The sequence below is a fragment of the Quercus robur genome, chromosome 11 (genome assembly GCF_932294415.1).
Source record: "Quercus robur chromosome 11, dhQueRobu3.1, whole genome shotgun sequence".
In the NCBI taxonomy this organism is placed as follows: domain Eukaryota; kingdom Viridiplantae; phylum Streptophyta; class Magnoliopsida; order Fagales; family Fagaceae; genus Quercus; species Quercus robur.
In genome coordinates, this window is record NC_065544.1 from 12,581,505 (window position 1) to 12,603,902 (window position 22,398).

At 35.1% G+C, this 22,398-nt stretch overlaps 2 protein-coding genes across 2 annotated transcripts; one reads left to right on the forward strand and one right to left on the reverse strand.

Annotated features, from left to right (window-relative positions):
• Window positions 1–929: 929 nt before the first annotated feature.
• On the reverse strand, window positions 930–2,602 carry LOC126704717 (UDP-glycosyltransferase 43-like; the record flags this gene model as incomplete). The annotated part of the gene is made up of 1 exon (XM_050403740.1): window positions 930–2,602. A coding segment is annotated over one exon (1,452 nt), but the record flags the coding sequence as incomplete, so codon positions are not given.
• Window positions 2,603–7,801: 5,199 nt separating this feature from the next.
• On the forward strand, window positions 7,802–15,366 carry LOC126704718 (putative disease resistance protein RGA4). The gene is made up of 7 exons (XM_050403741.1): window positions 7,802–10,467; window positions 10,563–10,995; window positions 11,195–11,245; window positions 12,211–12,294; window positions 13,062–13,253; window positions 13,461–14,463; window positions 15,029–15,366. Exons 1-2 carry the CDS (start codon window positions 7,802–7,804, stop codon window positions 10,972–10,974), a joined length of 3,078 nt encoding a protein of 1,025 aa, XP_050259698.1. The 3' UTR covers window positions 10,975–10,995; window positions 11,195–11,245; window positions 12,211–12,294; window positions 13,062–13,253; window positions 13,461–14,463; window positions 15,029–15,366.
• The last annotated feature ends 7,032 nt before the right edge of the window (window positions 15,367–22,398 follow it).

Consider the following 22,398-nt stretch of genomic DNA (forward strand, 5'->3'; position numbering starts at 1 on the left):
TGAGGAAAAATTGAAACTCACCCTGTTATAAAATGAAACAGCTTAAAGTCAAGGTCTTCAAAAGAGGTTTTGGATATGATATCATATGTTTGACACTATTAGAAAAGGGCTTTAAGAGCATGTTTAGCATTGTTGTAGGAAGTAAATTTTAACTATAATATTTCAGTAGCTAGTAGAGCTTTTGTGAAATAAAGCTTTAGCAATCAAGATGCTGATAAAGAATAAAGATTTTGAACTAATATCTTATGGATATCATTAGGTATTAGGAATCATTTAGCCAAACACTTCACGTCAGAGGGAACAACATTCTAAAGTCGCTAAAATAGAGGTAAAAAGAAAAAAAAAAAGGAATAGATGACCAGCGGCCTACATTAATAACAAAATAACAAAACACGTTGGCTGCTTGTTTGCCCATTGCCTGATATGGGTTACAAACTTACAAAATATATGCCCTGTTTATTCCATTGTGAAAGATCTTCAGCCACTACTAATTAAGGTACCATGGATGAATGTCTCTCCCTGCCGTTACTGCAAGTGTATCTACAATCTGTTAGGATAATTACCTTGCAAAAGCCTTTGGAAACTGCTTGATACAATTCTCTAGTTGATAGTATGTTGTTGTGGAAATACGAAGAAAGCACACACATTACTCTATTAGATAAAACATAAATTAAATTGTTAGCTTTTGTTAGTAAACCTTGAATCCACGAGGGATTCCTTAATCCACAAGGTGATAATTTTATAGAATCCTCCAAAGAAAGAAATAGATAAAGTCTAAGTTTTATTAATCTAAAAACTAAATTGCTTTTGGAGGATACAATGTGTTCAAATAATAAAAAGAAAACCTAGGGTGGCTATGAAAAATCTCAAAGTCCTATTTTGAATAAACAACATTAAAAGTACCTAAAAACCAGGAAACAAATACCATAAACCTAAAATAACGAAAATTACATAAAAATACTAAAATTAATAAATTACAAAAATCAAATTATAGATTTTTCCTTACATCATAATAGGTTTACAGATCTTGTATTTCAAGCTTGGCTGATATGGCATCCTCTGAAAAGCTCCTTCCATCTTTAGCTTTATTTTTATTTTTTGCTTAAAAAGTGAAGGTGGTCAAAACATTAACTGGGTCCACCTTGAATTATCAAAGCACTAATTCTTGAATTAGTGCTCTTAGTAACACATATGAGGAGCCATTTTCCATCATAGCTACCCTACTTTTTTTGCTCATTTCCTTTACTTTTTCCCTAACCTCATTGTCATAGTCCATTAAACGGTTTATTCCTCTCTCTACCTCATTTGCCAACACCAAATCACTACCTTCCCTATAATCTAACCTAATCTCAATAGCTAATCCCAACTCCTTAACCATCTCAAAGGCATTGATTTGTTGCTCAGCATATATTGGCCACGTGGCAATTGGTATACCATGCCACAAACTCTCTAAAATTGAATTCCAACCACAATGTGATATAAATCCTCCTATTGCTTTGTGGGCTAGAATTGACACTTGTGAAACCCACCCACACACCAATCCAATCTTACTTGTTCGTTCCAAGAATCCATCTGGTAAAACTTTCTCGAGACTCATGTAATCATCCGGGAGGGCAAATTGGGCCTTAGGTGGCTCACGTAAAGCCCACACAAATCGAACCCCGGATTGTTCAAGTCCAAATGCAATCTCTCTCACTTGGGACCCACTAAGACCTCCCATGCTACCAAAGCACAAGAGTACCACCGTTGATGGAGGTTGATCATCAAGCCACCTCATGATTCTTTCATGCTGGGCCCGGTCTGGGTGCCATTGGGCCGGCCCAGCAAGGTCAAGAACAGGCCCAATGGGATAAATCGGTGGCACTTGACTCGCAGAGACCGAGTTAAGTGCATGAGGCTCAAGCTCAGAAAATGTATTTATAATTATACCCTTGGTTTCAACGTACCTGCGTGCATTTTGTAAAAAAATCGAGTACCCATCTTTCTCCAACGCAATAGAAGGCAGCACACTTGGAGGAACCGGATTGACAAAACTCGGAATGACCAACTCAGTGTCCAACTCAACCAACCCAGTGGTGAGTTGGGTGTCTAGGATTGGAAGATGAAGCATGAAGCCAAGAAACGTAGCAGAAGATGGGAAGTAAAGGTAGCAAGGGATGTCAAGCTCGTTGGCTACATCGATCATGGAAGTTGTAAACAAGTCGATGAAAAACCCAACGAGCCGTCGGTCCGAGTCCAAGTCCAACTCGGTTGCCATGAGGTTTGTGATTGCTTGCTTGACATGGGGTTTGTGTCTTTCAATGAATAATGACATGCGACCTAGGAAAGATTGGAATTGATCAGGTGAGGGAGGGTCTACAGTAGGGAGGAGAACAAACTTGATATTTGTGGAGGAGGCAGACTTGGCAACACATGATTGGACATAGGTGTTGACAAGGGGTCTTTGGGGAATGGTGATGATGAGTAGAGTGATAGAGAATCGAGGGTCACAATTGATAAGGTGGTGTGCAAACTCAACAATTGGAACGAGGTGTCCGATTGCAGAGGTTCTGATGAACACCACCTCGAATTTGGTGATGGCTGTTTTGAGCTTTTTACTTGAATATTATTTGGCTTTATCGAGAATGGTTTTTGGGAGTATGGGGGTATAATAATATTGTGAACTATGACTATATAGAAATGGAATAGGAAGTCATATTTTTTTTCCTTTGATGAAGACAACCTCGAATTTTCTACAGGGGCAGTGCTATTGACTATCCTTTGAACCCCTGACTTCAAATAATAATAATAGTAATTAATATATAATTTTTTTTTTGTTAGTTTAATATTTTAATTTTTAAATTTTTTTTTTCTTACCTTGACTTAAATCTTACGCACCTTTATTACAAGTATTTTTGACTCTAAGAGTAAAGAGTAGTGTTTGTGAATTGTAAGTATAATTCTTTTTTATAAGTTTACTGTATATTGTATGTGTGTGAGTATGTCTAATATTGATTGTGTACATTACTTTTTGTTATAATATTATTTGTGCAAATTATGATGTGTGTGGATGTTTGTATATATAATATAAATATAATATAACTTTATATAATTTAATAATTAGGAAATAAATAGTTTTTTTTTTTTTTTTTTTTTTATATGTGTGTGCATTGTTATTGTATTATAATAACTTTTTGTTATAAAGTTAGTAAAATTCAAGAAAAAATTTGTAAACTTAGTGATTGTTCAAGCATTTGATTGGTTAGGTAGACACGTATAAGTGTGATTGTGTGCGTCAATAATTAATACGGAATGAGTTAGTCATTTAGTCTAAAATTTTTTATAAAAACAAAGTCAAATAGATAATAACAACCGTATAAAGATAAAAATGTTAGGCTTACTTAATAAAATAAAATGGTCATAGACTCATAACTACCCACATTGATAATAGATACTTGTAATGAACTATCATGTAACATTCAAAATTTGAAAACTTATAGAATAAAATTGTAAAACTTCATGCATTATTATTATTATTATTATTATTTTATAGAAAACTCGATATTTTCAAGTTCTTTTTTTATTAAAATTTTTTAATGACCCCTTTAAACAAAATTTTTATAGCCACCACTGAATTTCTAATGCACCTGCTTGGACTATTTGAACTTGTGCTTGTTTATTTGGCTTATCTATATTTACTTTTGTCTTTGCCCATCTGTTTTTCCTTATCGAGAATGACTTTTGGAAGTTATAATGCGACGTAGTGCCGTGAGTCCGTGACTATATGACCCATGTATGATGAAGACAATTGAAGACCACCTCGAATTTCCTAATGGATATACGATGATTCTTTTGACTTGTTCATTAATTTGGCATTACAATGAAGTTTTCTTCTTCTTCTCTCTGTCCATCTCTTTTTAAAATGTGAGATATAAGCACACTTGTTTTGGTCACAGAAAGAACTAGGATTTCATCTTTGGGCCTATAACATGAAACAAAATATTTCAACCTTTCAAGAAAAAGTATAATAAGATTCAAAATTAATTTACATATGAAAATCTCAAGTATTATCTATTCAATACTAACAAAATAACACAAAATAGTGGTTTATCAATACATTTCTCAATGAACCAACAAATTTTCAACTTAAAGTAATATATAAAAATTTAAAGTAATATCTATTCAATAATAACAAAATATTAATAAAAAACAAAAAAAAAATGTTCATTAATTAATCTATTTCAAATAAATCACCTATTAAAGTAGACCTCAATAATATTTTGAATCCCAAAAATATTTGTAATTGATTCTGTTATAAATTGTACTGCAATTCTTTTTCAATTTACAAAATTAAAAATTCTATTAAAAAAATCATATTTCATTTTGTTACAAAGCCTAGTTTTGATAATATTTAGGATAAATTCCACAAACATACCCTGAGATTTGGCATAATACCAATCAAGTCCAAAGGATTTAAAAACTGACCACGTTAGTCCTTAAACCCAAACAACTTATAACGCCGTTACCTTTTTTTAATTCTATTCCAAATCTCTCCTCTTTCTCTCATCTGTCTCCTTCAGTCTCTCTCCTCTTTTTCTCTGACTCTCTAATTCATATTAGAAGAAGAAATTGAAGAACACGATCCCAGTAACAGTGAGGAAGGGTTTTTATGATCAATGTAAAAGGGAGGAAGGGCTTGTTTTACTCTCTCTATGTCAGACCTCTCTAAATCTCTCTTTGTCCCAGAGCTCTTCTTTCTCTTCTCTCCATATGGCTTCCTCGTCCCTTTCTCTAACCTCTCTTTGTCTTTGTGGTGCGTGGTGGTGGTGGAGTTGCGGTGGTTTGTGAGTTTTGGTTTTTTTTTTTTTTTTTTTTTTTTTTTTTTTTTTTTTTGTGGATTGGCTTTGGAATTTTGTGGGTTTTAGTTTGAATATTTTGTGGGTTTTTTGGTTTGGATCGGCGGAGGCGTGTGGCTGTCGCCTCTAGAATTTCCCATGTTGATTCATCCTCCACAGTTACAATCACAAAACGCATGTGACGCCACAGCCTCGACCAAGCCGTGATCTAGACATTTGCAACCTTCAAACTCGACGGATCACTCACTGAAAGCAGAGGCTAGAGAGTTACAATTGCATGCGAGTGGATGAGATCGTGAATCGAAAGAGTGGGAAGCTCCCAAGGTGACCTTCACACGATGGGTCACTCACTGATTCAACCTATTTACAACATAGAGATGTGATGGAGATTTTTCATAGAGTGGGTTGCTTGTGCTAGGGTTTGACATTTTTGTGAATTTGAGAAGATTTTTTTTTGTGGTTTTGATTTTTTGGGTTTGGTTTTGGATTTGAAGTTGAGATTGGTTTTTGATTTTGTGTTGACATTGATTTTTTGTATGGTTCTTGATGGCAGGTTCTTTGATTTGGATTTAAATATTCAAATGAACTGATTTGTTGTGTTGTACTCTCATTAAATGAAAATTTGTTTTGATTGTTGGTTCCATTCAAGGTTTTTTTTTTTAACTGGGAACGTGTTCTACAATTTCTTCTTCTTCTTCTTGTTTGTTTACGGGGAAAGCTTTGAGGGTCAGAGAAAAAGAAGAATGAGACTAAAAGAGACAGATGAGAGAAAGAGGAGAGTTTTGAATAGAATTAAAAATAGGTAACGGCGTTATAAGCCGTTTGGGTTTAAGGACTGAAGTGGTTAGTTTTTAAATCCTTTGGACTTGATCTGGTATTATGCCAAACCTCAAGTTATGTTTGTGTAATTTACCCTAATATTTATGTCTAGAAAAGTAAAATATTGTAGTTTGTTTTTCCATCATCTACAAATCTAATAAAAATTTTATTTATTATCTCATATATATATATATATATATATATAGAGAGAGAGAGAGAGAGAGAGAGAGAGAGAGAGAGAGAGAGAGAGAGAGAGAGAGATAGTCATTTAGTCTAAATATTTTTATAAAAACAAAGCCAAATAAATAATAACAGCTGTATAAAGATATAAATGTTAGACATAACAAAATAAAATGATCATAGGCTTATAACTATCCATATTGGCAATAGATACTAGTAATGAACTATCATGTAACATTCAAAATTTGAAAACTTGTAGAATAAAATTATAAAACTTTACGTATTATTGTTATTATGTTTTATAGAGAACTCGATATTTTCAAGTTTTTTTTTGTTTATGTATTAAAATTTTTTAATGACCCCGGCCTATACGAAATTACTGGAGCCGCCACTTATTGTAATGCAGCTGCTTGGACTCTTTCAACTTAGTGCTTGTTTATTTGGCTTATCTATAATTACTTTTGTCTTTGCCCATCTGTTTTTCCTTCTCGAGAATAACTTTTGGAAGTTATAATGTGATGTAGTGCCATGAGTCCGTGACTATATGACCCATGCAGGATGAAGACAATTGTAGACAACCTCGAATTTCCTAATGGATATACGTTGATTCTTTTGGCTTGTTCATTAATTTGGCATTACAATGAAGTTTTTTTCTTCTTTTTTCTTTGCCCATCTCTTTATAAAATGTGAGATATAGGCACATTTGTTTTTGATAGGTCAAGAATGTATAGATTCTTTGTGATGAATTAACCAATTAATTAGTTAAGTTAATTAATTAATTCAATTAGCATGCAATAAGTATGATAACACAAACAAATCACCAACTAAGTTAATATGTAGCGGAAAATAAAGTTGACACAATGATGTTAATGAGGCTTCTGCACTTCATTTTGTCTTGTGCATACTTTTCACTATGTACACCATTTTCATTTTATTCTTGCTGTACCTTTGCTTTTATAGTAGTTCTATTACAGTAAAATTTTGTAATAAAACATGTATAATTTGGAGTGAATGTTGTTTTCTATAATCATACATTTTGGATATGAATGTTAACATGTGTGTGATGGTAACATGAGTTTTTTTAATACATTGTTCAATCTTACAGAAATGTTTATGTGTTCTTCAAGGTGGAATGGTCCTGTATATGGTTCTAAGCTTAAAGAAGCTTATTTATACCGTCGTTGCATTCCATGCCAGTGTTTTTTAGAGAGAGTGACCTTACTGTCACCATTATGAATGATTCCACAATAGTTTCTTACTTTCGTTTACTTGTTGTATAGGTGATCGAGAGTGTGAATGGGGGTCTTTGTGAAAAGAAGATAAATTTCAATAAGAATGGTATGAGAGAAGGAGCATTTTGAAGTGCCAAGCACCTCTATTCAGAGCCATGTAAGAACGACCAGGTTATGGGCCCTTAACTTAGTGCTATTATGCTGTACCACATAGAATTTTGGAAAGATTAATGGTGTCCAAAAGTATTTGGCTTTACAAATGCACTGAAATTTTTTGGTCTCACTGACATAGCATTAGCATTTGAGTAGCATTTGAGATAGTGCTCGACTGGACCCATCATAACCCAAAAATACAGAGGATGGTGTCAAAATTTGTGAAACGCTACTTTTCCTTAGCTTTTATGTCCCAGTATTTCATCCTAATTTTCCTTCGTTGGACCAAAGATAGTGACTGTACACTCAATTATTGAGCCATAGTGGGGCCTTCTTGCCTTTTTCTTCTTGTCTTCACAGAAACCATTATTGAGGAGCACATGGGGCTGTTGTTAAAGTAGTAATTATTGAGCAGTGGAGCCGTTGTTCACATTTTTCTGTTGATTTCTAAGTGGACTCTTGACTTTACATAACTAGCCAAGTCTTCCTTCTTCACAGCCACTTTAATCTTCCTCCTCTCATATCTCAAACTACTCTCTATCAGCTAAGCTTGATACATTTTCTTTCATCCAACAAGAACAAATGGCCGATGCAATCCTCTATGGCGTTGTCCAGAAGATCATTGAAAGCTTGGGCTCCTCCACTCTCAAAAAGATTCGATCGATCTGGGGTGTCCAAGATGAGCTCGAAAAAATGAACGACACTGTTCTCACAATTCAAGCTGTACTTGAAGATGCAGAGGAGCAGCAGGTCCAGAACCACCAAGTCGAGCACTGGCTCACGAAGCTCAGAGAAGTAGTTTTTGATGCTGATGACTTGCTGAGCGAGTTGTCCACTCATGTGTTTCGGCGTAAGGTGATGGGTGGTGATAAAATGGCAAAGAAGGTACGCATTTTCTTTTCAAGTTCAAACCAACTGGTTTTTAGTCATAAGATGGCTTGCAAAATAAAAGCCATGAGGGAGAGGCTTAATGATATAGCAGATAATAGGAACAAATTCAAATTGATAGAGCGTCCTTTAGAGACACGGGCTGTGACTAGGGAGAGGGAAACTCACTCGTTTGTACCTGATGAAGATGTTATCGGGAGAGAAAAGGATAAGCAAGCCATCATAGATCTGTTGTTGGACTTTGATGTGGAAGATAATGTTTCATTCATATCAATAGTGGGAATTGGTGGGCTAGGAAAAACCACACTGGCCCAATATGTATTCAATGATGAGAAGGTCCGAACTAATTTTGAGTTGAAGATATGGGTGTGTGTCTCTGATGTCTTTGACATTAAAAAAATTGTTGAAATGATAATTGGATCTACAACTGGTAGAAAGCCCGAAAACCTAGACATGGATCCATTGCAAAATGAACTTCGTGAAACTCTCTGCCAAAAGAAGTACTTACTTATATTGGATGATGTATGGAATGAGGATAGTGAAAATTGGTATAATTTGAAAATTTTATTAATGGGTGGTGCAAAGGGAAGTAAGGTGGTGATAACTACACGATCCAACAAGGTTGTGGAGATTACTAGTACCTCATCCTATTTTCTAGAAGGCTTGTCAAGGGATCAATCCTGGTCATTATTAAAGAAAATGGCATTTAAAAAAGGCCAGGAGACCATCAATTCTAACCTCAAAGCAATTGGGATGGACATAGTAGAAAAATGTCGAGGAGTGCCTCTTGCTATAAGGACGATAGGAAAAGTCTTATTCAAAAAAACTGAAGCTGAGTGGTCATACATCAAGAATACTAAACTCACAGATGTAACTGAATTAAAAGATGGTATTATGCCGATTTTAAAATTGAGTTACGATTATCTTCCATCGCATTTAAAATGTTGTTTTGCATATTGTTCATTGTTTCCCAAAGATTATTCGATCAATAAGTTGACATTGATACAATTATGGATATCACAAGGTTTTATCCAATCATCAGAGGAGAGTCATCAACTAGAGCATGTTGCCAATGAGTACTTCATGGAGCTACTTTGGAGATCATTCTTCCAAGAAGCAAAAGAAGATGATGAAGGCATGATTAGGAGTTTTAAAATGCATGATTTAATTCATGATCTTGCACAATATGTATTAAAGACTGATTGTATACTAGTTGATACCAAAGCAAAAAATGTGAAAGAAAAAGGACGCCATCTATCATTTCCATTTTACAACGTTTCATTCTTTGAGGAGAATTTAAGCACGTTGGTTAAAGCAAACAAGATACGATCATTTATATTTGCATACAACAAGTTCGAATATGATGAAGGAACAATTGAAGAATCAACTTTCAAAAAACTTATTTCTACTTTTAGATACTTGCGTGCATTAGACCTACATGGTTTAAATATGAAGATGTTGCCAAATACCATAGGTACTTTGATGCATCTAAAGTACCTTGACCTTTCCTCTAATCATATTGAGGTTTTCCCTAGTTCAATTACAAAATTGGTGAATTTGGAAACATTAAAGCTCTGTCAGTGTACAAAGCTTAGGGAGTTGCCAGTAAGGATTCAAAAAATGGTCAGCCTCAAGCACCTTGACTTAAGAGGTTGTTGGAAATTGACTCATATGCCACGTGGATTAGGGCAATTGACTTCTCTTCAAACATTAGACTTATTTGTTGTGAGTGAGGGTCCTGTAGCTTCTTCCAAGCATTGCGGTGGGCTAGCGGAATTAAACAAGCTAAATGACCTGAGGGGAAAATTAGGGATTAAAAATTTGGCACAGGTGAAAGATGCCACTCCAGAATTCGAGGCTGCAAATTTGAAGGACAAGCAACGTCTCAGTGAGTTGGAATTAGACTGGAATCCAGAGAGTGATGATGGTGTAGATGCCAGTGATGATGAAAATTCAATGGATAGCCTCCAACCACACGAAAGTTTAAAATCTTTGAGTGTGAAGGGGTACATGGGTGTGAGAGTTTCAAGTTGGCTTTCATTCTTAACAAATCTCGTTGAATTAAGTATAATCGGATGTAAGAAGTGCCAATATTTGCCACCGTTGTATAAACTCTCAACTCTCCGAAGCCTATATATTATAAAGATGAATGGTCTGGAGTACATGACAGAGGGGGATATGAATGATGAGATATCTGCTTCACTGGCATCACCATCAACATTTTTCCCATCCCTTCAGACACTCTGGCTCTCTTATTGCCCGAATCTAAAGGGATGGTGGAGGAGTGTGGATAAGGGGAATGAGGCAACAACGACATCAACAATATCATCATCAACTAATCACTATCACCAACACATGCCGTACTTTCCGCGTCTTTCTTCTTTTTATTTCCTAACTTCTCTCCAGACATTATGATTTAAAAACTGTATTGTTTAAAAACCTAACTTCTCTCCAGACATTACAGAAAGCTTATTTTGAGGAAAAGCAGTTTGAAGGCATTGGAAGAGACAATAGAGATGAATAATAGGGGAGGAAGGGCTTCTTCATTTCCGTCCTCTTCCTCTTCCTCTTCCTCTTCCTCCTCCTTCTCCCCTCCTCTCTCCAAATTAAAGATATTGACTTTGTGGAGAATTCCAGAGGAGTTGGAGTCTCTGCCAGAGGAGTGGTTTAAAAACCTAACTTCTCTTCAGACATTACACATTTGGTGGTGTCCCAATCTGACGTCACTTCCCGAAGGGATGAGTCACCTCACCTCTTTACAGAGGTTGGAAATCATCAATTGTCCCCAATTAAAGCAAAGATGCGAGAAGGAAAATGGAGAGGATTGGGATAAGATTTCTCACATCCCAAATCTTACAATATTTTGAACTACTGCATACGCTTCCCTGGTATGTTCTTCACTCTTCTCTGATTTAAATTAAAAAAAAAAAAAAACTTCTTTAATAATTTCTGTAATTCTAGACTTAAGATTTTTAAAGCACAAGCAAAACCAAAATTAAAAAAATCTATAATTTCTTTTTCTTTTGCTTTGCCTAGAAATAGCCTGGGCCTCATTATCTGGGTTTCTGATCGATGTTGAAATTGCAGGTAGAACATGACATGGATTTCGAAGGGGCAGAAAGGAGGGAAGAAGAAAGTGTAAGTGAAACTCTAAATTTTGTTTATTTTCTTTGAAATTGGGATTTGATTTTAGTTGTTTTTATGTAGAAATTTGAAAATTTATAGTATAAATCTTTTTCTGGGTTTGGGGAAGAAGAAAGCGTAAGTGAAACTCGAAATTTTGTTTATTTTCTTTGAAATTGGGATTTGATTTTAGTTGTTTTATGTAGAAATTAGAAAATTTATATAAATCTTTTTCTGGGTTTCTTTTAGAATACACATTTTTTTAACTTGTTGGATTCCATTTTAAGTGTCTATAAAATTTTATAGGGCATGTTTGAAGTTATTCTCTTCTACACAAAATGGCTGATTCAGACATGGATGATGATAAGACAAAAAAGTAGTGCCTTTTTTTTTTAAGCTAAGAATATGTTTGTGATCCGAGTACTTATGTGTTTCCCAAAATTATTCTGCTTCACTTATTAATAACCTCATAGAAGGGTGAAGATTTACCTCACATACATAGCCTCCTCCTCTCAAAATTATTCTTTCACTTATTAAACTTGATTGTACTGTTTGAAGAAGAGATTGTGAGTTGTTCATTTCGGGGCATCTTACTGCACTAATAATTGGGTTTAAGGATTTCTAGGTTGAGATTAGGCTTAATGAACTGCTGGACATGGTTATAAACTTTGCAGAACAAATGCAAAAAGGATAGTAGAAAAGAAGAGGAAGAAATAATAAAAAATAGAGAGAGAGAGAGAGAGAGAGAGAGAGAGAGATTGCCTCAGAATCAGATGATGGCATTTTTGGAGTTTCAGCTACAAAATAATTACTAGAATCTTTATTGTTAGTTGGGTTGAACCACTTAAAATTCTTAATTATCGATGTTTTTAGTTGTTTTTTATTTTTTGCTTAAATGGAGATGACATCTGCATCGTGTTTTATTTTATTTTATTGCTGCTGATGTTTTGGAAATTTTTTTTTACTATTTCTTTATGCAGGGATATTTTGAAGTGCAAAGCAAATTTTTGAAAGGGTGCCAGCAGGAAACAGGGGACGATTACTAAAAACTTCTCACATCCTAGGTATGTGCTTAATTCTTTATTCCATGCTATTTTCTTATGATGAGAAACATCTCAATTGATCTCATATGCAGAACCAATCGAGGCATAGGAAAACCTAGGCATCAGAATTGGTGCTTATTCAAACTTTAGGGCTCTGTAGGGAAATTAAGGTTTTTAGCTTACAATCATAACTTGGTTCATAAGGTGTATAAGAAAAGAACTTAAAATTATGGAAGTAATGAACAATGAAGTTTATGCAGGATCAAAAGCAAGGTTATAGTGTCCTTTAGGCTCCATCCAAAGGTAGACATTTTCTGTCATCCTTAAATTTCTAGACTTTAGAAATTTCTTCTTGGTTTGGTGTTGCATTAGAGATTCATAGGCCTTTTCCAATAAATTTGGGTCTCATAATTGTGAATATAATTTTAGAAGGTATGTGAGTTAGTCTTTAACGGCATCAGGCATTGTAGTGCATTAATAATTAGAACTATCAGGGATTTTAAGGTTGAAATCAGACTTAAGAAATAACTGGTTGTGGTTAAAATTTTGTAGAGCAAAGCAAAATGTGTGAGAGAGAGAGTGAGAGAGAGAGAGAGAGATTGCATAGATGGAACTCATGGCTTAGGTTTGTGGTCCTTCACTGTCTCTGTATTTATTCAAACATGTTCCTATGTTGTGGCCTGTTAAGTCTCTCTCATTAGTGTATCTTTGGTTCCTATGAGAAAATGTTTGGTTGTGTATGTTGTAATTGTGACAAAGTTCTGTTTAATATTTGTTGGAATTTTCAGCAATCATCTATACAATCCATTTTCATGTGGCTATATGGGGGATCACGTGGCGTCGGTGCTTAACAGACCAGCCAAATGATGCAAGTCTACCATTGCATTGCAATAGGCCCGCCTGCAACACTTCCAGATGTGGGGCTTTGCTCTGCTGCTATTGGATAAAGACTTTGATGGTTTTAGTAGCACTGGTTACTGGTTAGCATTCATGGTCCTAACAATATTGGCTTGAATTTAGGTGATAGTTTTATGAATATATGGCTAAATGAATAAACACTAATATATATATATATATTAATCTAAAAGTATATTTTATATATTTTTATCAGAGTGGAGCTCTCTTTTTGTGTTTGTGTTTTTGTAAATTTGTTCTTTCTAATTCGCTCTTTGCACTTTTTGATTCAGGAACAGCATTTGTGAATATTCTACTTGTTACAAATTTGTATAGAGAGACTATATGAAGGTTTGAGAAGAGTGTGATTTCCATGTGCAATGGTGCAGAAACATTCTGAAACTGGTTTCGTCATAGGCGTTGAATTTGACAAACAAGACAGCAACATCAGGCTGTGTTGAGTTATATATTGGAAACCAGTTGTGTTGAGCTTGTGGTTTGGATGGGCTTCTGCACTTCATTTTGTTGCTTCTGTGAATTTTTCTACTTCAACTGAGGTTATTAAGCTCTTGCTTGATGCTTCTGCACTTCATTTGTCTTGTTGCACACTGTTGACTATGTATAGTAAAACTTGTTCATTTTATTCTAGCTGTTTCTTTGCTTTATAGTAGTAATTGTATTCAAGTAATATTGTGTAATGGAACATGTATTTGGAGTGGATGTTGATTTCTATAATCATGCATTTTGGACATGCATAATTGGAGTGTAATAAGAGAAGCAAGGGTGGATGCAATTCTGTAATCATGCATTTTGGCTATGTATATGGGATGGATGTTAATGAATTCCTTCTTTTGTTTTATTAAAAAAGAATCTCTTGCCCTCTTCCTCATAAGATAAGAGAAGCTGCAGCATAAAGAGGTGGTGGAAGAGGAGCATGAAGTTTGCTACTACAACAATTGTGGCTAACAAGGGAGGTCATACATTAGTTCCACCATGCATGTGATGGTAACTTGGGGTTAGAGATAGATTTATTTTTGACATTCATTAGTTTAATTTCTGTTGGATTAATAAAAGAACACATGACATCTTATGTATCACGTACTCATCTATAGTATTTTTATTTTTTTTGTAATTTTTTTGCTGGTAATGTTTTGGACATTTTATGTGCAATTTGGATTTGCAAAAACAGTTTGAAGCCCAAAGCAAACATTTGAAAGGGTACTAGAAGGAAGTAGGGGACGATTACCAAAAATTGCTCACATCTTGGAGTTTGGAGGGGATGAACTTGCCAATGAGGTATGTGCTTAATTATTTATCTTATTCTTCTTAGAAACTCCAATGCTATTTCTTGTTATGAGTAACATTTCAGGTTATCTAATATTCAAAACCAATTGATGCACAGTAAAATTCTAGTTTTCTATTTGTTTGATGTCTCATTTGTAGTAGTTGTAGTGCATCTTCCATCTGTTATCACTTATCATATTCCAAAATAAATTGTAGATTAATGTTATTGAAAGAGAGGTTGTATTTGATATGGAGGAAGAGTGCATATATGGGACTTATATGTTAGGTTTCTGGTTCTTCACTTTTGTCTCTGTATATGTTTGAACTTGTACCTATGCTTTTGCATGTTATGGATCTCTAGACTCCTATCTGTACTAGGTTTATTCAGAACTTTGATCTCTCTCTCTCTCTTTGTGCATGGAGGTGCCCTTTAAGTTTGTGTTATCAACTAATTATTATAGTTTGTTCTTAATTTTGAGACCATTTTTTCTTCTCATGCTCTTATGTCCTCCAGTTTATAATCATCTAATTTTTGGTTAATAATCTTAACTCTGATTTGGTCATCTTCTTTCTGTAGGTAATTCCATCTTTATAGAAAACTTGCACTTAAATATGCTGGAGCTTCTGCTATGGATTTAGTGTTCAAAAAAAAAAAAATCCAAAGAAACATAACATCACCAGTGAACATTCTGTCCTTTATGAAGCTGCAAAACATGCGTGAATGCTATAAGTGACTGGGAGTTCCTTGCTATGCTTTCAAGTGCAAGATATGCACATTTTATTTCGGACCTGTAAGCTTGAATTTCATTTTTTTTTTTTTTTTTTTTTTTATCAAATGATGATCATGAAATGCATTCATTTCTTTCTTCTTGGTTGGCTTGATAATTAAGATATAAGTGATGTGTATCTGAGATCTGTCCATCTTGTTCCCTAGAGGGAGAAAGTACCACTTCAATTGAGCAACAAAATGCATTCATTGCATGATCTAGACATAGACACATGCATAAGTTAGAAAGTTTTCATGTCTCCACTTGAATAGTTAGGTATGACTATTCTAGAAGTGCTTTTTTTTTTTTTTTTTACTTTCTAATTTGCCAATTTCTTTGCTTGTAAATTCCTAAATAGCATTTATAAGTATTATATTTGTTACAAATTTTGTAGAGAGAGATTGTGAATTGGTATTCACGTAAACTGGTATTCATGAATAGGTCAATGTGATTAGGTGTTTGTGAACTGGTATTCATGTAAGTCTGCACATATGCATTGGTTATACTTACTGGTACCCAAGTGGCCTTGATTGATTTTAGTGTTGGAAAGCTGTATTGAATCTGGCCTTAATTTAAGTTGTGCCCTTAACTTTAAGGAGGATTTTATTACAACGATGTTGAGTATGTATACTACTGTATTGAGCTAGTTTTCAACAAGTGCTCGGTCATTAGTTAAAGTAACACATTTTTCATCGAATACAAGATGAGTGAGTGGAGCTCATCTATACCTCCATTTTCTTGACAAAATGATTGTCTTTAGTTACTGCCTCTCTTATTGGTAGCGAGTGAGAATGCTTTCTACAATGCTTCGAGGCAGATCAGTCAGATCACTTATCAAATCTAAATCCAGCGAATCACCCATTTGTGTGTCAGCCAAAATGACCATATATAATGCAATGCCAACACAACCCATAAACAATTGAAAAAATTAACTAAAAATAAACTGCTACACTGCTATTTTTTCCATCATATTCCACATTTCACAACAAAATTTTAAAAATGATGAAAAAAAAAAAAAAAAAAACCCATGATTTTCATCTTAATGTATCTTCTGCTATTCCATCATTAGAATCTGAGGAGACAAAGACCCACAATTCAGCCTACAATTTGTTTGATATATCAACAATTGAAAAGAAAATTCATCAAGAGCACAAGAAGTTTGCCTGCCAAAAGCAAAATTTTTAACTGAGTCTCAATTCGTTTTCATTACAAGGAGCAGATTCAATCATAGCACACCATTGGAGTCATTAAGTCCACAACTACTGTAGAACCTTTAAGTTATTGTGTTACAAACATAAGCCAGCCTACTGAATCTGAAAATAGACCAAGCAATACTATGAGGTAAAGTGGAAGACCAATTTGTGGACACAATACAGAATACAACAAAGGATGAAGTTCCAGTGTTTTTCAAATTCACTCAATCTGCGTTTTCATACATTATGACTCGAATTCCAATGTGCTGTTTTGTCACTGGATTATGAAACGCAAAAGGCTTCAAATTTCAACATTTTGATGTAAAAATGCAGTTCAATGCAGAGCAATATACAAGCAAGAACCTCTAACAAATTAGATTCCAAGTAACTCCTCGGATTTAAATTAATGCAATGATAATTTAGTACAAAAACCAAGGTCATATGTTGTTTATTCCTCAGCAAATCACTTACTTGTTTGGATAGTTTAGACGGTAATTGGGGCTCTTCCTCTTTTATTGAGCTATGGGCTGCTGGTTCTGGGCAAACTTTGTTGCATATGGCATACAAGTTAAATGATTTTTTGGCTTTTAAGTTTTAACTTCAACTAGTTGCATTGGGCGGAAAAATTTGAAAATTTAATTTTTTTTTTTGTTAAGTGAAAAATGAAAATAGTAAATGGGACTTATAAGTATTAATCTCAAACTCTTTTTAAAATGATGTGATTATTTTCTAATAAAGTATAGTCAATACAATATAATAGATTTACTAAATTAAGCTATTTATATTTGTTATTTAAAAGCATTTTAAATTTTGTTAGTTTTTTTTTTTCTTTCCAAAGAAATATAATGCATTTTATAATCAATTATTATATAAAGCGAGATATTTTATAAATAATGTAATGTGTGGTTATTGGTTAGAATTTGTTTCAAGTACTCCTTACAAACTATTTATTCTCCAGAATCAATAGGCCTTAATTGGCCAAAAAATGAAACATATATAAATAAACTCATTACTTATATTAGAAAAAAATATAAGACTTTAATAACGTTAAAAAAATGTAATTTTATGAAGAATTTACCAACATTATGTTGAGAATGTGACATAATTTTTTATAGAGTAGCTCTTCGTTCTACACAAACCACTCCTCCCAAAGCATCAACCAAATGGACCAAACTAGACTGAAATGGAAGGAACTAGACTGAAATGGAAGGAACTAGACTGAGTGTACCGAATAAACCTAAATAGAGCCAACTAGACCTAATAGACTGAAATGGACCGAATTAACCAAAGTGGATCGAAATGGACCAAATATTATTTATTGATGCTAAGTCTAAGATTATTTATAGGTTATTTTCATCTATTAACATGTGAATAATACTAGTAATTAAATTCCAAATAAATCTTAATTAAAATTTTTAAATCTACTTAATATTATAAATAATCTTTAGCATCACTAAAAAAAAAAAAAAATCTCACAATTAGAACCGTTTCCAGATTTCTGTTTCCTACACCTGACGTTAGTTGGATCAAAACATGGTAATGCCCTCTACACATCCATAATTAGTAAAGAGATTTATATGCACTAAAATCATATCATATACTATATAATAAAAGTTGGGCTTAGAAGTTGCAATTGCACCAATTGACTTCACCAAATTATAGAAATTTTTTAGATTTTTAGATTTTAAGAAAAAATATATAATTTTTCTTCTACTATAATTTCTAAGTTGATAAAAATCTTAATTTGATTACAATCCAAATTCTTCATCTAATCTATCTAATCCTTATTTTTTTCGTGTAGTGTTGAAATAAAATTAGATTAACATTATTATTTTTATTTCTTAGGATATATTTCTTAAATTAAGGGATAGTATTTAACATACAAAAATTTAATTCAGATAAAATTTTATCATCTAAATTTTAGAATTTTAATTCTACTCTAACTAAAAGTCTATTTTAAAATTTTTCTAAATTTAAATCTCATCCCATGTTTTCATTGTTTTTATTTTCCTCAAGTTGCAACCTACATTTTATATATTAATTATTATTATTAAATAAATAATATTTTATTAGAATATCAAGTTACAAAATTCTTGATTAAGGGATAAGATTTAACAAAAATTATAATTCTACCAGATGTAATCCATATCACAAAATTATGAATCATAAACATCGAGTTGGAGGCCTTCTTTCAATCAAACTTCTATATGATGTATCTAACACGTATATAATATAGGTGTGACATTGAATGAAATAATAAAACTTCAATCACGATGCTAGGTGAGTAATGAAAGCTTCAACGATGCTAATGGATGTGTGAATTTTATTTTCTTTTCAAGTTAGCCTTTTCTTAAAGTGGTTTTTATTTTATAATGAGACATTTTTATATAAAATTTTTCCTATTTCAATTTGATCTTTGCTTTTTTAACATAGGGTATACAAATTATTTTTTATTGATTTTACTCATTATACAAATTGTTGTTCACAAGAATAGCCCAAGAAAGGATGCACTTTCAGCATGCAAGACCTTGCCAAAAGGTATCACTACTCAATTCTCATCTTATGTTAATGTTAAAGGTGGTATTTTCAATTATCCATGAAAACTTATTACCAAAGTCATAACTCTTAATAACAAGCTTGCAGTTACGAGTGATTCAATTTTTGGCTATGATCTCCAAATTTCAGGTAACATACTACAAGTGTTGCAACCCTTCTCTATTTTTTCTTATATAATTGGTGTTGTTTCTATATAGATATGGAAGTGGGACACTACAATGCTTTGGGTTAGAATATTTGGTGCATTTATCAATGGTTTTACCTAAAGGGTTTGGATGCTTATTGTTCGTAGTTTGCTTCTTCATTTTGGTATTGAATGTGCCAATTAGGTAAATTAACCTTGATCTCTATCTTTAATTTTCATCGTACAAAATCACTTTGTTTTAGTTTCTAATATTTAGATTCGCATGTCTTAGTGCATTGTCATTTCTTTTTAGAAAATTAGAAAATTTAGGTAGATTTATGCTAAACATAAAGTTACGGTGTTTCATAATAACTCTTAATAGAATTAAAATTCTAATCAATAACAACCGGAATTATTTATTGTGGGGCCCGATAGTTTATGGGCCAGGCCCATTTGCTCGTGGGGAGCCCGCAAGCCCAAGCTGAAAAAAGTCGTGGCCCAAGCTCAAAAGTATAAGGCCGAGGATGGCCCAGATATGCAGCCGAGGACGGTTTAGTCCTCGGCAAGCCTAAAGCTCCCTTGACAAAAGGGGTAAAAGAGAACTATAAGAACAAATCCATAAGAAGATCTAAAATATCTCAGGAAAGTTGTCCTTAATACCCTTCACTGATAAGACTTTACACCTAGCAGAACCTGATTTTTAGGCTTTATTAACCCTCCCCAACAATTCTGGGATTAGATTGACGGGACAAATATCAGTCCTGGAAAAGTTGACCCTACACGTGGACGAGGGACAACAAACGTAGGCTAGTATAAAAGGTAAGGTAAACTAATTAGAGAGGGGGAGACCATCTCACTTCCTAAAAAAAAAACTCCAGGAAGGAGAATGCCCGGATAATATATGTACACCACCACGAAAAACCCACTGCCGGGTAACCGGAGAAAGACATTAGTGCTCCTCGGACATGATCCGAGGAGTCCAATCCCTCAAGTTACAAAGCTGTGGGACTTGGATATCCAGGCTGAAGTCTTTTCTTATCTGAGTTCCCTAAAATCCGGTTTGGACCAACGCCCTGTGACCAAACGCTAGCCTTTCAAGCCCACTCTCTACAAATTTTATTGTGAGGGATCCTTCACGTGCGAGCCCAATGTCATCGTTGGGCCGTTTGGGAATCGTGTCCCTACAATTGGCGCCGTCTGTGGGAAGGCTTGCGCGTTGGCACAGGTGGTGCATGAGTCAACTCCCTAGCAAGCAGAGATTCGCGAGTTTTTCCCATTTCCGGCGACGTGCAGTTGTGGCTCTGACATAAGCTTCTGCTAGGGGCTACGCCTTGCACTGCTAACGGCGCGGGCAGCTCTAGGGGCTTCCGGCCTCAAGCCAACTCCCCCCTCCCTGGCCTAGGGGTTAACCTTCGAAAAATAAATGAGTATAGAGAAAAAATTACTTAAAAAGAAATCTTACAAGTTTTGGACAGAACCAAGGCCTTGTATGGTCCTCGGACCCAAGCCTATGGGGAAACCAAGTACAAAAAGGAAATCTTACAAGTTTTGGACAGAACCAAGGCCTTGTATGGTCCTCGGACCCAAGCCTATGGGGAAACCAAGTACAAAAAAGAAATCTTACAAGTTTTGGACAGAACCAAGGCCTTGTATGGTCCTCGGACCCAAGCCTATGGGGAAACCAAGTACAGAAAAGCACAATCGGAGTTCCCTGCTTCCCAGTCGACTGCTCGGATGGATTATTTAGAGATTATTAGCCTTGGACGGTATTCACGCGCTTATCACAGAATATTCAACTGTTATCCCGGTTAGTTTCCTAAGTTTGATTTACTATGAATTATCGATATAATGCCTGGTAGTATTGGTAAATTGGAGTTAGTTAGATTATGTTTCAAGCTATTTTGCTCTAAATATTCTTGAAGAAACACACGCATAGGGCACACCCATTCACAAAGTAGTGTTGTCAAAGGAACAGTATCCAAAACAAGTAAAGAAATTTCCATTTTTACTAAAACAAAGAAATAGTACAGCGTACAATGAAAAGCTGGAATCAGTTTGTGTCAAAGCTCACTACATAACCAAAAAGAAAGGAAGATACAAGAGAATAAGATAAAGCCGAGGAAGTAGATCAGAGGAGAGGTTGGCTACAGCTCCAAGACCTTGTTCTTCCTCAATGCTTTCACATGCCCACAACTCAAACAGCAAAAGAGACCCAACTTGAGCCTGACACCGCTGAAGGAAAGGTGCAGGGAGTTGGAAGTTGAGGGGTTTTCTCTAAATATTCGCCTACCACAAGGCAAAGGCGCTGATGGCGGAGAATCTTTCTTCTGACACACCAAAATTCTGGCATGAACAGAACCTGCTTCGGATTTTGACTAAAAGAGAGAGAGACACCCTTTCCCCTCGGTCGAAATGGAGTATTCCCCTGAATTTATGCTTCCTGTGCCCATACCTTACTATTTTGAGTCTCATGAGGACACGGCGCTTCTGTGGCGGAGAGAGTTCTTCCTTTCCAACCTTCGCCTCAAACATGTTATGTTAAGGGAGGACAGCACTGAATATAGGAATTGTGATTTGGGAGGAAACTGAAGGAGCTGTGTGTATATAAAGCAACTCTTTCTCCCTCCTATTTATTTGAAAAGACAAGGTGGTGGCAGTCAACTCACGCAGCGTCCCAAGGAACGCTACAGACAAAATGGCTCTGGCCCAACTTCCAACGTCAACTGCAACCACAAGATTAAAGGAGCCTTGTAAAGGCGCACCTCGAACACTGGGACATCAGAAAGTGCCGCGTGGCCGGAGATTGCATAAATACCTCTTAATTCGTGGGCCTAGTGAATTCGCGGCCCAGGCCCGTTCTGCATAAGGGCCCAGGGACTATGGCCCACGCCGAGGAATAGCCGCTGCCGAGGGCAACCTCCTGCTCGGCACCTCGTGATATACCTGAAGAAAGGGAGAAATTGAACTCAAAAAGTTTTGGACAGAACCAAGGTATTGCATGGTCCTCGGACCCAAGCCTATGGGGAAACCAAGTACTCTAAAAAGTTTTGGACAGAACCAAGGCATTGCATGGTCCGAGGACCCAAGCCTATGGGGAAACCAAGTACTCTAAAAAGTTTTGGACAGAACCAAGGCATTGCATGGTCCTCGGACCCAAGCCTATGGGGAAACCAAGTACTCTAAAAAGTTTTGGACAGAACCAAGGCATTGCATGGTCCTCGGACCCAAGCCTATGGGGAAACCAAGTACTCTAAAAAGTTTTGGACAGAACCAAGGCATTGCATGGTCTTCGGACCCAAGCCTATGG

Coding starts and splice junctions, on each gene's coding strand:
- LOC126704718 (XM_050403741.1), top strand. CDS start 7,802: ATGGCCGATGCAATCCTCTATGGCGTTGTCCAGAAGATCATTGAAAGC. Junction 10,468..10,562: donor CACTATCACCAACACATGCC/GTACTTTCCGCG, acceptor ACTTCTCTCCAG/ACATTACAGAAAGCTTATTT.